Source organism: Dendrobates tinctorius, unplaced genomic scaffold (assembly GCF_039654945.1).
Source record: "Dendrobates tinctorius isolate UK_male_01 unplaced genomic scaffold, ASM3965494v1 ptg000087l, whole genome shotgun sequence".
Classification (NCBI taxonomy): Eukaryota; Metazoa; Chordata; class Amphibia; order Anura; family Dendrobatidae; genus Dendrobates; species Dendrobates tinctorius.
The window spans coordinates 3,230,193-3,245,809 of NW_027361755.1; the positions used below are offsets into that span (position 1 = coordinate 3,230,193).

A 15,617-nucleotide genomic window follows, 5' to 3' on the forward strand; every position below is an offset into this window, starting at 1 on the left:
GCAGGGTCCACAGGGGACAGCGGTGGTGGGACAGTGCTGCCTAGCCCACGGTATAGGAAACAGTTGGCTGTAGGCGTTCGACCTCCTCCTCCTCCTCCTCCAGAAGCGAAAGCTCGTCCACAGAGCGCAGTCGTACGAGCACTCCATCTGCAGCTGCCATTGTTGCACACGATGTGTCCCTCTATCGAGCAGCTAGTGGAAAGCGTCAGCAGGCTGTGTTGCAGATGATGTGTTTGGGCGACAGACACACCGCCGAGGTGCTGGCCGAGTACTTGAAGCGACAAACTGAGTCATGGCTGGGCAGTGTACATCTTGAGGCAGGCAAGGTAGTTAGTGATAACGGCCGTAATTTTGTGGCAGCCATAGCCCTTTCAAAACTCAGCCACATACCTTGCTTGGCTCACACCTTGAACCTGGTGGTGCAGTGCTTCCTCAAAAATTATCCGGAGTTAACAGCCCTGCTCCAGAAGGTGCGAAGACTGTGCGCGCACATCCGCCGGTCGCCTGTACACTCCGTTCGTATGCAGAAGCTGCAGCGATTGCTCCACCTTCCCAACCACCGCCTCATTATCGACATTGCAACAAGGTGGAACTCCACCCTGCACATGGTGGAGCGGCTGTGCGAGCAGAGGCAGGCCATAATGCATTTGTGGGAGGATACACGGCCAGGCACTTTGAGAGCAGACATGGAGTTGACAGGCGTGCAGTGGTCGAAGCTGAAAGACCTTTGTAAAGTCCTTCAGTGTTTTGAGGAATGCACACGGCTGTTAAGCGCAGACGACGCCATCCTAAGCATGAGCATCCCACTTATGCGTCTGCTCATGCAAACTTTGACGCACCTTAAGGAGCAGGAGTCTGCAGCCAATGTTGATGAGGAGGAAGAAGAGGAGGGAATCCTTGATGACATTCAGCCATTGTCTGCTCAGGGACCTCTCCTGGACGAGGTGGAGGAAGAAGAGGAGGAGGAGGAGGATGATGGGGATGATTACTCAGGGGAGGAGGATGCATCTCGTGGGGCAAGTGAAAATGTTGGCGTGGCAAGGTCTGGTACAGGGTTTGTGCGTGACTGGAGGGATGTGGATTTGCCAGAAAGTGCTCCTCCACCCAGCACTCGCAGTGCATCATTGACACCGGGAACATTGGCCCACATGTCAGATTATGCCTTGCGGATCCTAAAAAGGGACCCCCGCATTGCCAAAATGATGAACGATGACGACTACTGGTTGGCCAGCATCCTGGATCCACGCTATAAAGGCAAATTACAAAACATCATGCCACAGGAGAACCTTGACCTAATATTGGCTAATAAACAAGCAACTCTGGTAAATCGGTTGCTTGAGGCATTCCCAGCACACAGCAGCGGTGATGGTTCTCACACGAGCCGTACGGGCCGGGGGCAGCTTGGCAGAGGTGTTCGTGGTGCACACAGCAGAAGTGGCGTTGGAGACAGGGGTTTCATGACAATGTTGTGGACTGATTTTTCAAATACCGCTCACACAACTGGTAATACTGCATCGATGGAAAGTGACAGGAGACAGCAGTTGTCAACTATGGTTACAAACTACTTTTCCTCCCATATCGATGTTCTCCCACACAGGTCATTCCCCTTTGACTATTGGGCCGCTAAACTGGACACCTGGCCTGAATTGGCCCAATATGCCTTACAGGAGCTCGCTTGCCCAGCTGCAAGTGTGCTATCGGAAAGAGTCTTTAGTGCAGCTGGATCAATCCTGACAGAAAAAAGGACCCGTCTGTCAACCCAAAATGTGGATGATCTAACCTTCATTAAAATGAACCACGCATGGGTTTCCAAGGATTTTGTCCCACCTTCCCCTGATGACACATAGGGTGACAGAAAAATGGCTTGCTTTGGTCCACCTCTTCCTGGTACTTCACCTATTTCGCCTTTTGCATCAGCTGAATGTCCAACATCAACATATGCCACTTTCTAAAACTCCCTAACTGTGCTGCCTCCCCCCCCATGGCCGGGGTAACCACCTAGCGCACAACACCGTGCGAGTGCCGTTGCCCTGGACAGGTGGGTAGGCCGACTCTTGGGCGCGGGCACTGGCACAGGGTCCCTCATAGTGCAATCAAGTGTCTCTGACGGTGGTGGTGCACACCCGCCGTCAGACACACCGCTGTACTATGAGGGGCCCAGTGCCAGTACCGACGCCCAAGAGTGGGCCCCCCTTGCTTGGGCAGGGCCCCAGCATTTGCAATCTTTACCTCTCCCTGCTCCTCCGCTGTGTAATCTGGGCCGTCAAATCCATACTGTGCCTGACACCGTCTGAGCCTGCCTCCTGAGACATATATTTTGAATGTGTATGCTATCCATACATGTTATCCAGGGATACGGCACCCTTTCTAACCTTTGTGCAATGACGTGCAATCCATACTGGGCCTAACACCGTCTGAGCCTGCCTCATGCTGTATAGACATATATTTTGAATGTGTACGCTATCCATACATGTTATCCGGGGATACGGTACCCTTTCTAACCTTTGTGCAATGACGTGCAATCCATACTGGGCCTAACACCGTCTGAGCCTGCCTCCTGAGACATATATTTTGAATGTGTATGCTATCCATACATGTTATCCAGGGATACGGCACCCTTTCTAACCTTTGTGCAATGACGTGCAATCCATACTGGGCCTAACACCGTCTGAGCCTGCCTCATGCTGTATAGACATATATTTTGAATGTGTACGCTATCCATACATGTTATCCGGGGATACGGTACCCTTTCTAACCTTTGTGCAATGACGTGCAATCCATACTGGGCCTAACAACGTCTGAGCCTGCCTCATGCTGTATAGACATATATTTTGAATGTGTACGCTATCCATACATGTTATCCGGGGATACGGTACCCTTTCTAACCTTTGTGCAATGACGTGCAATCCATACTGGGCCTAACAACGTCTGAGCCTGCCTCATGCTGTATAGACATATATTTTGAATGTGTACGCTATCCATACATGTTATCCGGGGATACGGTACCCTTTCTTAGCTTTGTGCAATGACGTGCAATCCATACTGGGCCTAACACCGTCTGAGCCTGCCTCATGCTGTATAGACATATATTTTGAATGTGTACGCTATCCATACATGTTATCCAGGGATACGGTACCCTTTCTAACCTTTGTGCAATGACGTGCAATCCATACTGGGCCTAACACCGTCTGAGCCTGCCTCATGCTGTATAGACATATAATTTGAATGTGTACGCTATCCATACATGTTATCCAGGGATACGGTACCCTTTCTAACCTTTGTGCAATGACGTGCAATCCATACTGGGCCTAACAACGTCTGAGCCTGCCTCATGCTGTATAGACATATATTTTGAATGTGTACGCTATCCATACATGTTATCCGGGGATACGGTACCCTTTCTAACCTTTGTGCAATGACGTGCAATCCATACTGGGCCTAACAACGTCTGAGCCTGCCTCATGCTGTATAGACATATATTTTGAATGTGTACGCTATCCATACATGTTATCCGGGGATACGGTACCCTTTCTAACCTTTGTGCAATGACGTGCAATCCATACTGGGCCTAACAACGTCTGAGCCTGCCTCATGCTGTATAGACATATATTTTGAATGTGTACGCTATCCATACATGTTATCCGGGGATACGGTACCCTTTCTAACCTTTGTGCAATGACGTGCAATCCATACTGGGCCTAACACCGTCTGAGCCTGACTCATGCTGTATAGACATATATTTTGAATGTGTACGCTATCCATACATGTTATCCGGGGATACGGTACCCTTTCTAACCTTTGTGCAATGACGTGCAATCCATACTGGGCCTAACAACGTCTGAGCCTGCCTCATGCTGTATAGACATATATTTTGAATGTGTACGCTATCCATACATGTTATCCAGAGATACGGTACCCTTTCTAACCTTTGTGCAATGACGTGCAATCCATACTGGGCCTAACACCGTCTGAGCCTGCCTCATGCTGTATAGACATATATTTTGAATGTGTACGCTATCCATACATGTTATCCAGGGATGCGGTACCCTTTCTAACCTTTGTGCAATGACGTGCAATCCATACTGGGCCTAACACCGTCTGAGCCTGCCTCATGCTGTATAGACATATATTTTGAATGTGTACGCTATCCATACATGTTATCCGGGGATACGGTACCCTTTCTAACCTTTGTGCAATGACGTGCAATCCATACTGGGCCTAACAACGTCTGAGCCTGCCTCATGCTGTATAGACATATTTTGAATGTGTACGCTATCCATACATGTTATCCGGGGATACGGTACCCTTTCTAACCTTTGTGCAATGACGTGCAATCCATACTGGGCCTAACAACGTCTGAGCCTGCCTGATGCTGTATAGACATATATTTTGAATGTGTACGCTATCCATACATGTTATCCGGGGATACGGTACCCTTTCTAACCTTTGTGCAATGACGTGCAATCCATACTGGGCCTAACACCGTCTGAGCCTGCCTCATGCTGTATAGACATATATTTTGAATGTGTACGCTATCCATACATGTTATCCAGGGATACGGTACCCTTTCTAACCTTTGTGCAATCACGTGCAATCCATACTGGGCGTGAGAACGGCTGGCGAGCTGTTAAGCAAGCTACAGCACCTGTCCAGACAAGTACAGGGATTCCCTAGCGAGGAGACTTATTTGATTGTTTTCAATGTTGGGACAGCAATTTTTGGGGAGCACTATACTCTGGAGAATGATAGATGGGGCCCACCATACACTGGAACATTCCAAAGGTGGACATCAGACACTGGAGCAGCATTTACAGGGCCCATTATACACTAGAGCATTAGAAATGGGGCCCATTATGTTTGGAGCATTATTTGGGCCCATAAGACAGTGGAGCTTCATCCATGGGGACCAACATATACTGTAGCATTATGTGGAGCTCATCATATACTGTTTTAAACATTATATGGGACCAATGATTCTGTATGGAGAAATAGATGGGCCTCGTCATGAGATGTAAAAAGTGAGGTATTTTTCATTGTACTATACCGCTATTTATCTGCCGTATCAGAGCATGATGAGTTGTGGTATGTGTTAAAGGGGCGCTCTTTCGCCCAGGGCACATGAAAACCTGCAGCCAGCCCTCCCCCCCCACAACTTTAGCCAAATAACACCCATTTTTCAGTGCGTAACTAGTATTATGAAGTTAATTAAGGTTGACAAGCTTAAGTAAGAAGAATTGATGCTTTTGGCATTCAAATGGGCACTGTTGGTGTGTTTCCTGTCCTCCTCTCACTGACGACTTTTATTCCCCATTGACTTACATTGGGTTTCGTGTTTCGGGACGACCCCGACTTTTCCCTATAATCGGACGATCTTGCTCGACCCGACTTTTGGAAAAGTCGGGTTTCACGAAACGAAACGCGACCCTAAAAAACCAAAAGTCGCTCAACTCTAGTAGTGAGGAGTCTCTCTTTGGTTTTTTCAATGACCTAAATTCGTACACTGTAGGACTTACCTTTTCTCATCACCATGATTGCTATTCTATTAATTTTTTGGATACTCTTGTGATTAACAAGCCGGATGGCTTGTTGGAAACTGATTTGTATGTCAAGTCCACGGTCAAAAATAGTTTACTTCATTATGGGAGCAGTCACCCACAGCACATTAAACGGGCTAGATCACAACATATCCTGTTATTAGAAATGTTAGACACAAAGTAATGGAGGCATGTTTCCTTAGGAGGGGTTATCTCACACAGATACTAAAACAAGCTAGGAACCCTTTACTCATTAAGGAAAAGGGACATAGACTAGCTTTTGTGAGTAAATTCCATCCATTCAATTACCACATCAATCAGTGTATTTTTAAACATAGGGATATTCTTAAAGATTCTTATCCGACTATTCCAGAGTTTCAGTCTAGACCAATTATGTGAGTCATCATACGTAGTTTATTTTATTAAATGCCCTTGCGGTCTTGGATGTGTTGGGGAACCACCCAACATATCCGTGACCGCATCTCCCAGCACAAATCTACCATTAGATGTGGCCGCACTTTATTAACTATACCGGACCATTTTTTGTTATGTGGCCATTCAGTTGCTCAATTGAAGTATCAAGTCATCAATCAGGTGTTAATTGCTAGGAGGGGTGGTGACAGGTTGAAGAGATAAAAGGAACGTGAATCCTTTTGGATTCATACCTTACAGACCCTAACACCATTTGGATTAAACAGAGAATATGAGGTTTTTTATTAAGTTCATTGGAGACACTTTTTCCATCGGCATCTGCACAGCTGATCTTCATGAGAATGAACTGCATCTCGGGAGATTCTTCGGCACCATTCGTCGGCTATGGGCATTGCATAGCGCCTTCACTTCGGCACTTTCTGTCTGTTTTCGGATGGAGCATGTGCAGTCTATCTGTGTGGACGCCGACCTTTACCGTGGATGTCTTTTTTCTCTTGGGTACATAAGGGAGCGTTCGTTTGCATGACGGTCACGGAGCGCACTTTTTCCTACATTCCTTTATGGCATGAACCATGGATTTTTCTCGTTTTTGGTATGTGTATATAACTTTTTCTTTGCGGTACAGTATATGGCTTATTTAGGCTGTCAGGTAGACACCGTCTTTTTGCTTTACCTTTTATTAAGCATATTTTTTCATTTCTTTATTAAAAGGTGGCTCCACCGTTTAACCCTTTATGGAACAATTCATGAATTTCAGATCAAATAATTTAGGACCTTATATAATACAGGTATTTGTGTTTTTCCATTGGGTGACTATATGGTTTTGATAAATTTATTATAATGCTCATACGTTTATGTGTGGTAAAAAGGATTGTAGTTGCTGTCTATTATGTCTTTTTCATGCAGATGATATCTTATCATAATGCTTGTATATATTATGTTGCATATTAATATGTTGCATATTATTAATGATATAAGCTGTATGGACCTTCTCAGTATTGTTTTTTCTTTTTCATTTTTGATTGGAAGAATTTTATTATTTTATTAACTTTGTCATTCTAGATAAATCTTGAAAATGGATTTATAGCTGAAACGTCGATGATAATTCATTATCTGTGTCTCCATTTATGGTCCATCTTTTTGCTTTTTGTTAGGATTTGTAAGTAGAAGCGAGCAGTTGCTGAATACCAGCATCAATAAGGCCCTTGTTTCTCAGGTTTGACTCCACACATAAGACCTGAGAAGTAGACATGTGTTATGAATGAGTCACCGAGGAGGAAAAAACAAAAAGCAAGCTAAGCCCAGAAAACCGGAGAGGTTGGTAACTAGTGGATTGCAGACCCCTGATCCTATCCACACAACTAGCAGTAGCCGTGGAGCGTGCCTACGGTGGTCCTAGATGCCTTGTCACGGCCGGAGAACTAAATAAGCCTAAAGAAAGAAAGGGAAAATCTAAACTGCCCCAGAGTAGACCCCAAAGCAATAGACAGCCCCCAACATGTATTGTCGGTGAAACAAGATGAAAACACAAACACAGATAGAAAGATAGGCTGAGCAAACAATGGGGCCCTCACTAACTAGAAAGGACAGGAAAGAAAAGCTGCTGTCTGCAATCACGCAAAAAACCCTGCCAAAAAAATGTCCAACACGTCTGATAAAAAAAAGGCCCTGAAGTCGCTAGACTTCAATTCCCTACATCAGCACTCAGGCATATTCCGAAGACAGAGCAAAAGAGATCAACTGATCAGAGACAAAGTGGGGATTCAGCCCAGTCCCAGCCAGGGCTGGCTAAACACAAAAACTAAGTAAACCAGACAAAAACTCATATGAACAATAGCAGATAAAACTTAGCTTTAAGAAGGCAGGAACCAAACTGGAAACCAGAAGCCACAGTCAGGAGAAATCACCAGCAAGAAACTAGGGAGTCGGCTGCCTTAAATACAATCAGAAATTCCTGATGTCCAATCACAGTCCTCTTCCTCAGGTGGCCGGTCTCTGCCATTTAGATCAGCTTCATTACCTCCCTTCACCAACAGAGGGAGTCCAGACAAAGAACTCACTACTCCTCTGTCAGCACAGCCAGCTCCATAACCCTCACCAAAAGCCAGAGCAAACCCGAAAATGAGCTCACAACAGACATGTATGTCAGACAGCATAGCATCCTCCAAAATATTGAGGAGTCCACCAAGATGGTGAGCGGCGATGACGCTATAATTAGCATCACCATCCCACTCATCTGCATTCTGAAAAGCTCTCTGCTCACAATGAAAGAGGAGGCATTGCACCCGGAGCATGAGGACATGGATCAAGGAACCATACAGGGCGATTACATACAGCCCAGCCTTGTGTCATCCCAACGTGGATTGGTTGACAATAAGGAAGAGGAGGAGGAGGAATTACAGGAGCTACTTTCATGCGCTATAGACGAGACTACAACCACAACTGTCATACCGTCTGTTCAGCGTGGATGGCCTAAGGACATGGAAGAAGAGGAAGATGAGGAGGACACCTTGGTCAGTCGTCCTGTTGGTGAGGACACAGAAGGCTTGCCTGTTACCAGTATTGCACGAATGGCTGACTTTATACAAATGGAAGGAAAGCAAATTTTATTTATGAATTCCAACACAAACACAAAACAGCACACAAAGCGTTAAAAACAATTAAAAAAGTGCAAAGTGCAATCAAGTCAAAATCATGGAATAATGATGCAATGACTCTCCCACATCAAAAAGTCCCCACATAACAGCAATGATATATAAATGAATGTCAAAACAGACCACCTAAAAAGGCATTCAATATGATGTGCAATATACACAAAAAAAATTTTTGTCTGAATAAGTAAGGAGGCCTGCATATGAGAGATACTAAACGATATTCACAGCACCATGTGGACCAAAGAAGGAAAATACAAAATATGAGCCTATTATTAAGCAAATGCCCAAGTCAGGCACACGTGTCCAACGTATCAAATACCTGACCATCGATATAAAAGGCAGATGACCCTTAAGCTTGCTGGTATACAAGGTCCAAAAATACCCAGCATGTAGATGAATGAAGTGCCGAGGAAGTGCTGAGAGTAGCTTGTGGGGTGAATTAGTGGGGGGGAGCAGAGTCCCACGCGTATCGCCACTCTCTATGTGGCTTCTTCAGGGGAGGATAGAGCGCTGTATGGATGCATGTGTTAGATATCTATATATCTTGATCACATGTGATGCATAATTAGTTAAGTAAATAGAAAGCAAATACTAACCCACGAGACCAGAAGACGCTGCATGGCCACGGCCATCTTGTCACCGTTGTTTATAAACAAATAAAGTTATTCAGGAAACAGTGAAATCACCGGGCATGAGAGCGCCTGTGCAGTGAGGGCAGAGAGACAAAGCAGACACGGCGCATGCGTCCAGAATATAAAGGACGTCATATGGCCATGGCCAGCTTGTTAGCATACAAGTGTGGTGCGATGACATTACCAAACACAAAGCGCCTGCGCAGTGAAAACAAAAGAATAGAGGAAGTATAGCGCATGCGTTTAAGGCATAGAAACACCTAATGTGGCCGTAACCGGTTTATTAACACAGTTATAGGCAAATGAGGTCATTTTGGAGACCCATATTAGAAAAAGTCAAGAGACACATACCACCCATGTGCCAAATTGTCCAAACATTGAGCATAGAGACCATAATAAGAGAAGGCACATGGCTTTCATGTTGATGAAGTTGTGAGAAGATAGATCTCTTTTTCTCAACAGGCTCATATACGATCCAAGCAGAGGTGTAACACATAAGTTAGATCACTAAATATAGAGATAGGACATGTCGCTGAAATGCTATGATAAATGATATATATACCCAAATACAGAGCGTCTATAAAAATAAGAAATATTCAGTCACAATTGGTGTATATATAAAATTTGCATGAAGCAAGTAAATAAATAGCTCAAAGTACTATACTACTGTCTCTGGCGCACAAACACTGCCTAATTAGCATAATTGTAAACACACCTAGAAAGTGCCTGTTAGGTGTCGGGTTCCTGTCGCTGCACAGCAGGAATCCCGAGCCTTGCATTCGGCAGTCTCCCATTCCTCTCCGGCCGCAGAGGAGGCTGCTCAACAGACTCTTCGATCCAGGCGCTGTGCTCAGTCCAGCTCTGTAGGTTTGGTTGCTGCTGCCACCTCTGGTCCAGCTATAGCAATGCATGCTGGTCAGCAGCGAGCTACTCCAGGGACTAAGTCCTCCTTTCGGTCCACTGAGCATGCCCATGGGACATGAGAGATCTCTCATTGGAGATCGGAGGTCACATGCTCAGGTCCTTCTCCAGCTCGGATTGGACCATCTGGAAGGTCAGGAAGGTCCTGGAAGGACGAGGCTATAAAAGGTTCACATGGCCGCTGGGCCATGCGCTAATATAGAGAAAGATTTATACCATGTGGAGTGAGAGTTGTATGCATGTATGAATGTCTCTGGTGAATGACTCATTGGAAACCCCTACCCTTGGTACACATGTGTTGTGTAGCCTAGCCTGTTAGCGCCCAGCCTGAGGAGCAAGTAGGAGGCAGAGTCAGAGACTGGCATCAACGCCAAGTGGTGGCTTGGTCTGTACACCACGGTTCACTTGGTCGAAACTCCACGGCCGCCTACGTCACTTAGTGGCGTCCGCAGTTACGACGACGCACGCTTAGTTGGTGTAGAGGGACTCTGACCTTGTGTCCTTGGGGCTGAGTTCTATGACCTGATACTGAGCGTTTACCTTGCCGAGCTCTGTGAGCTTTAACAGTCTCCGGCATTTATGTTCAGCGGTAGTGCGACTCTGTGAAGCAACAGAGTCCGCCCCTGTACACACCGGGTGACGTTAACCCGCATGTGTTCCTCTATTATACCACCATATAGCATCCTTCATTACTGAGCAGCAGTTTACCACCCCTGCACGGTGGACCTCCAGGCTGCGAACGCACCTTATTACCATCTTTATTATTTGGTGCGTTCCGCCAGCCCTAACAGTGCCTGTAAAGAACTAACGCCTATATAGGAAAAACGCATGTACAATCACAAACAGTGTGTATGAGATCCAAGTCACACTCAAACATTGCTATTCAAAAGAATAGCGTGTTAAATAAAGATACAGGTATACTCAATTTGATTTTATCTCCAGTGATGCGCTACTGTCTGGAGTACAACATATTGCATGGAGAATAGGCAGAAATATCTAAGAAATGCTTCAAAGACCACGACACATGCACAATGTGCATGAAGTCTAAGTAGAAAAAAGCTACAAAAACACTGCTGACAAAGAGACAGTGTGTTATATGATTTGACATACCGTCACATACTGTATATATGGTGACATATATGTGCAGAGCTTTAGATTGGTAAGCTGAAATGTTACCACACTATGCACAGAAATATCATGTCTCCAATGCTGCGCTGTTATTATACAACATATTACAGAGTGAAAGCACATATCAAAAGGCGAAGCAACAAGATAATCATGTCTATAATGCTGCGCTGTTTTCATAAACCCAACATAACCTGTGTAAATTACGTCTCTGGCTTCCCCCTGGTGATTACTGAAGGTAGTGGAGCTGGTCAGATTGACAGAGGGGTTGCGAGTTCTCTTTCTGGACTCCCTCTGGTGGTTACTGGAGGTAGTGGAGCTGATCTGATTGACAGAGGCTTGCCACCTGATAATGAGGAAGATGATTGGAGATCTGGGGTTTCTGATTGGGATTTAAGACAGTTGACTCTCTCTATCCTTCTGGTGATTTTTTCCTGTGCCTTTTGAGGTCTGATGTCTCCTGCTCTTTCCCTGCATGGTTCAGCTAAGTGGTTCATTTGCTATTCTGTTTGCATTTGATCAGGTTTTGTCTATCTCTGCTTTGTGCGGGACAGCTAGCTCCGGCTGTTGGGCTGTGCTGAATCACAGCCCATATGTTACTGCTTGTGCCAGTTTGTTTTGTCCCCTGTTATATTGGTCTCTTTTTGCTTTGCTTTCAGAATATACCAGAGTGCTGATATAGTAGGGGCGAAGTTGTGCGACTTCAGTGTTTTTTGTGCATCAGACGTGTTGGACTTTTTGCAGGGTTTTTTGCGTGATTGCAGACAGTGTCTTTCCTTTCCTGTCCGGTATAGTCAGTGTGGGTCCCATCCTTTGCTCAGTCTATTTTTCCACCTTCGTTTGCGTTATCATCTTGTCTCACCGACAATATATGTTTGGGGGCTATCTATTGCTTTGGGGTCTGCTCCGGGGCAGTTTAGATTTCCCCTTTCTTGCTTTAGGCTTAGTTAGCTCTCTGGCTGTACGGAGGCGTCTAGGATCATCGTAGGTATGCTCCACGGCTACTGCTAGTTGTGTGGATAGGATCAGGGGTCTGCAATCCGATTAGTAACCAACCTCTCTGGTTCTCTGTGGCTTAGCCTGGGCCTGCTATCCTCCTCGGTTACCCATTCATAACAGACATCTATATGGGTAAACGAACCATAATGCATGCACCATAATAAACTTGGAATCTAGCACAGGTGCTTGAATAAAATAATGCACTGCTAGCCAAATGACAGTGTATTATATAACGCACATATGTGCAACACACACAAGATCAGGTGAAAGAACTACTATTTCATCCAGACAAAAGATGACATATGAAGTCACTAAAACTGTAAGATGACATGACCATTGGGACAATCAAAGAGAAAAAAACAGTTCCATAAACCTGATAGAATGAAAGTGAATTTTCCATGATGTCAATTATTTATTCTTGAAAAATCAAAAGATGACATGGTGCTGTGAACAGTCAAGGAATGAACACATGGTGCTGTTTTCAGCAAAGAGCTGTCCCAAAACTATGAAAATATAAATATGGAGACTCCCCTAGAATGGGAGCCATCCAAAAAGACAATCGCAGAAAGTCAATCAGATAAGATGGTCAAAAAGACATTGTTGAGTCATCAATAGAAGAAGATGTTCAGATGAAAATCCAGGAATGCAGGGACTGACTGTTCGCACTCCAAAAAGGCATGATGATGCACCTGAAAAAACGAAAGAGAAATTCCTCAAATTAGACATAAAAGCCAGAGAAGAAGAGTTCCTCGTTCATACCTTGTTGGGCCATGCTTCTTAAGTTAAAAATTCATTGTGATTCTCTACTGAGAAGTTCCTTGGTAAGATTCCCACTACGAATATTACCCAGCACCTGATCCACTACTAGGACACGTATGTCATGGCATCTACTGCATGATGGTTGAGGAAATGGCTTGCTACCAATGTGATGGGCTTACCCTTCTCACGGTCCGTCATTGCTTTGTTGATATTGGATATGTGCTGTTGTATTCTGCGTCTCTGTCCTTGGCCGGTCTGGCCTATGTAAATCTTCGGGCATTGACAAATCAAAACGTAGATAACATTTCTAGATTTGCAGTTGGCGTAGTGTTTCAACTTAATCAAACCTGGAAACACAGGAAGAGTAACCGTGACAGAAGCAATCATGAGGGGGCAAATAGTACCTGCAAACGGTGGCCAGTACCAATTTTTGCCATTGGTCTCTTGAAATGGCTAGCTGTAAGATGATCCTTTAGATTTTTTGCCTTTCTGGCGACCATTTTTGGTCTCTCAGACAAGAACGATTTTAATTTGGGCTCGTTAAGTAAAATCACCCCAATGTTTTTCAAGCATGTTGTGAATCTCCCGCCATTGGTTATTGTATGGTGTGATTAAATTGATGGTATTAGACATAACCCGAGCCTTAGGTTGCAAGAGGGATGATGCTACTGTTGTTACTTTATGATTTCTGAAAAGCTTCAGAAATGACCCTTCATGGGTAACCCCTGTCAGCAAAACAGCGAGATAAGTCTTTAGCCTCCTCACAGAAATCTGAGTCAGTGCTGCAGTTGCGTCTTACCCGCAGAAACTGTCCCTTGGGTATGTTGCTCCATAGATGTTGAGGGTGAAAGCTTGAGAAGTGGAGCAGACTATTTGTTGCAGTGGATTTGCAGAAAAGTTTAGTCTGAACCCAGTACCAGATTTCATAAGTCCAAGAAATCCAGTGATTCGTCCGAGAAGGAGGCTGTTAAAGAAATATTCAAGCAGTTGTTATTCAATTGATCCACAAAAGACTGGCAATCAATCTCAGAGCCGGTCCAGAAGACCAAAATGTTGTCGATACATCTAAACCAACGAAAAACGTTGGTATGGAAGGCCGCCAGGGGGCGCACCTTTGTCTCCTCCTACAAACCCAGAAAGAGGTTGGCGTAGGAGGGTGCACAGCGCACCCCCATGGCGGTGCCAGAGACCTGTTTGTAAAACCCCCGATCAAATGTAAAATAAATGTTGGCAAGCACAAAGTTCAATACATCCAACAGAAAAGACTGGTGTCGGTGGTCACCTGTTATCTGTTGATTCAGAAAGTGTGACACTGCTTCAATTCCAAGTGTATGACCAATACAGGTATACAAAGATTCCACGTCCATAGTCACAAGGATAGTATCCTGTGGCACTGATATGTCTTGAAGTTGACGGATCAGATGAGAAGTGTCTTGAACAAATGAATCTAAGGAGATAACAAAGGGCTGTAAGAAGTGGTCCAAATAAATGCAAGGACGCTCAAAAAGACTGCCGATACTGGCCACAATAGGTCTACCTGGTAGCTCAGAGATGGATTTATGCACTTTTGGAAGCAGATATAGAGTGGGAACAACAGGATGTTGTGTAGTTAGAAAGGCATGCTCCTTTTTACTCAAAATATTGTTTTGTTTGGCAGACATGAGAAGTCGATCAAGTTTAGTCTTGAAAACAGTTGTAGGGTCAGATGGTAAGACCTGGTAACAAAGAGCATTATAAAGTTGGCGCTTGGCTTCTTTTAAATACATGTCAATTTGCCACAAGACAATGTTCCCACCTTTATCTGCTTCTTTTATTATAAAAGATGAGTTGCTCTTGAGTCTTTTCACAGCTAATCTTTCCTGGAGCACCAGGTGCTCTCCTTGCTTACTGGTTATGCGATATTTAGAAATTTCTTTACTGACAACATTGTAGAAGATTTGAATGGTGGGAAAGAGTGCAAAGGACGGTATGGCCTGCGAGGGTAAATGCCATAATATGTCGGAGAATGTTCCAGAGCCATCGTTCTCCTGTAACAAATAAAGGAGATCATTAAAGGCCTGTCTTTCATCTTGTGGCAGTGAGTCAATTAATGAAGGTTGATGATAAAGCATCTTAAACGTCAACTGCCTACAAAATAGGTACAGGTCCTTAGTCAAGATGAACTTGTCCAGAGTACCCATAGGTGCAAAGGAAAGACCCTTTGATAGAACAGATTTTTCCACATCCAATAAAATATAGTCTGACAAATTAATAAATTTGTAAATTGCCACTTTTTACCGTATTTGCAACAGTGCCCACCACATCTTTAATGTTACCTGTATTCGTCATGTCCATAGAATCATAGAATCATAGAATCGTAGAGTTGGAAGGGACCTCCTGGGCCATCTGGTCCAACCCCCTGCTCAAAGCAGGATTCGCTAAATCATCCCAGTCAGATGTCTGTCCAGCCTCTGTTTGAAGACTTCCATTGAAGGAGAACTCACCACTTCTCGTGGCAGCCTGTTCCACTCATTGATCACTCTAACTGTCAAAAAGTTTTTTCTAATGTCTAATCTGTGTCT

General features: G+C 44.6%; 2 protein-coding genes across 10 annotated transcripts in view; both read right to left on the reverse strand.

The window, feature by feature from the left end:
• The window catches only part of ARID1B (AT-rich interaction domain 1B), a 2,758,190-nt gene that overhangs the window by 1,441,455 nt on the left and 1,301,118 nt on the right, over positions 1–15,617 (reverse strand). The window lies entirely within an intron of this gene.
• LOC141098166 (uncharacterized) lies at positions 12,749–15,492 on the reverse strand. The gene is made up of 2 exons (XM_073585749.1): positions 13,856–15,492; positions 12,749–13,403 (listed from the first exon to the last, which is right to left on the reverse strand). The coding sequence occupies exon 1, from the start codon at positions 15,234–15,236 to the stop codon at positions 14,181–14,183; it is 1,056 nt and encodes a 351-aa protein (XP_073441850.1). The 5' UTR covers positions 15,237–15,492; the 3' UTR covers positions 12,749–13,403; positions 13,856–14,180.

Coding starts and splice junctions, on each gene's coding strand:
- LOC141098166 (XM_073585749.1), bottom strand. CDS start 15,236: ATGGGTACTCTGGACAAGTTCATCTTGACTAAGGACCTGTACCTATTT.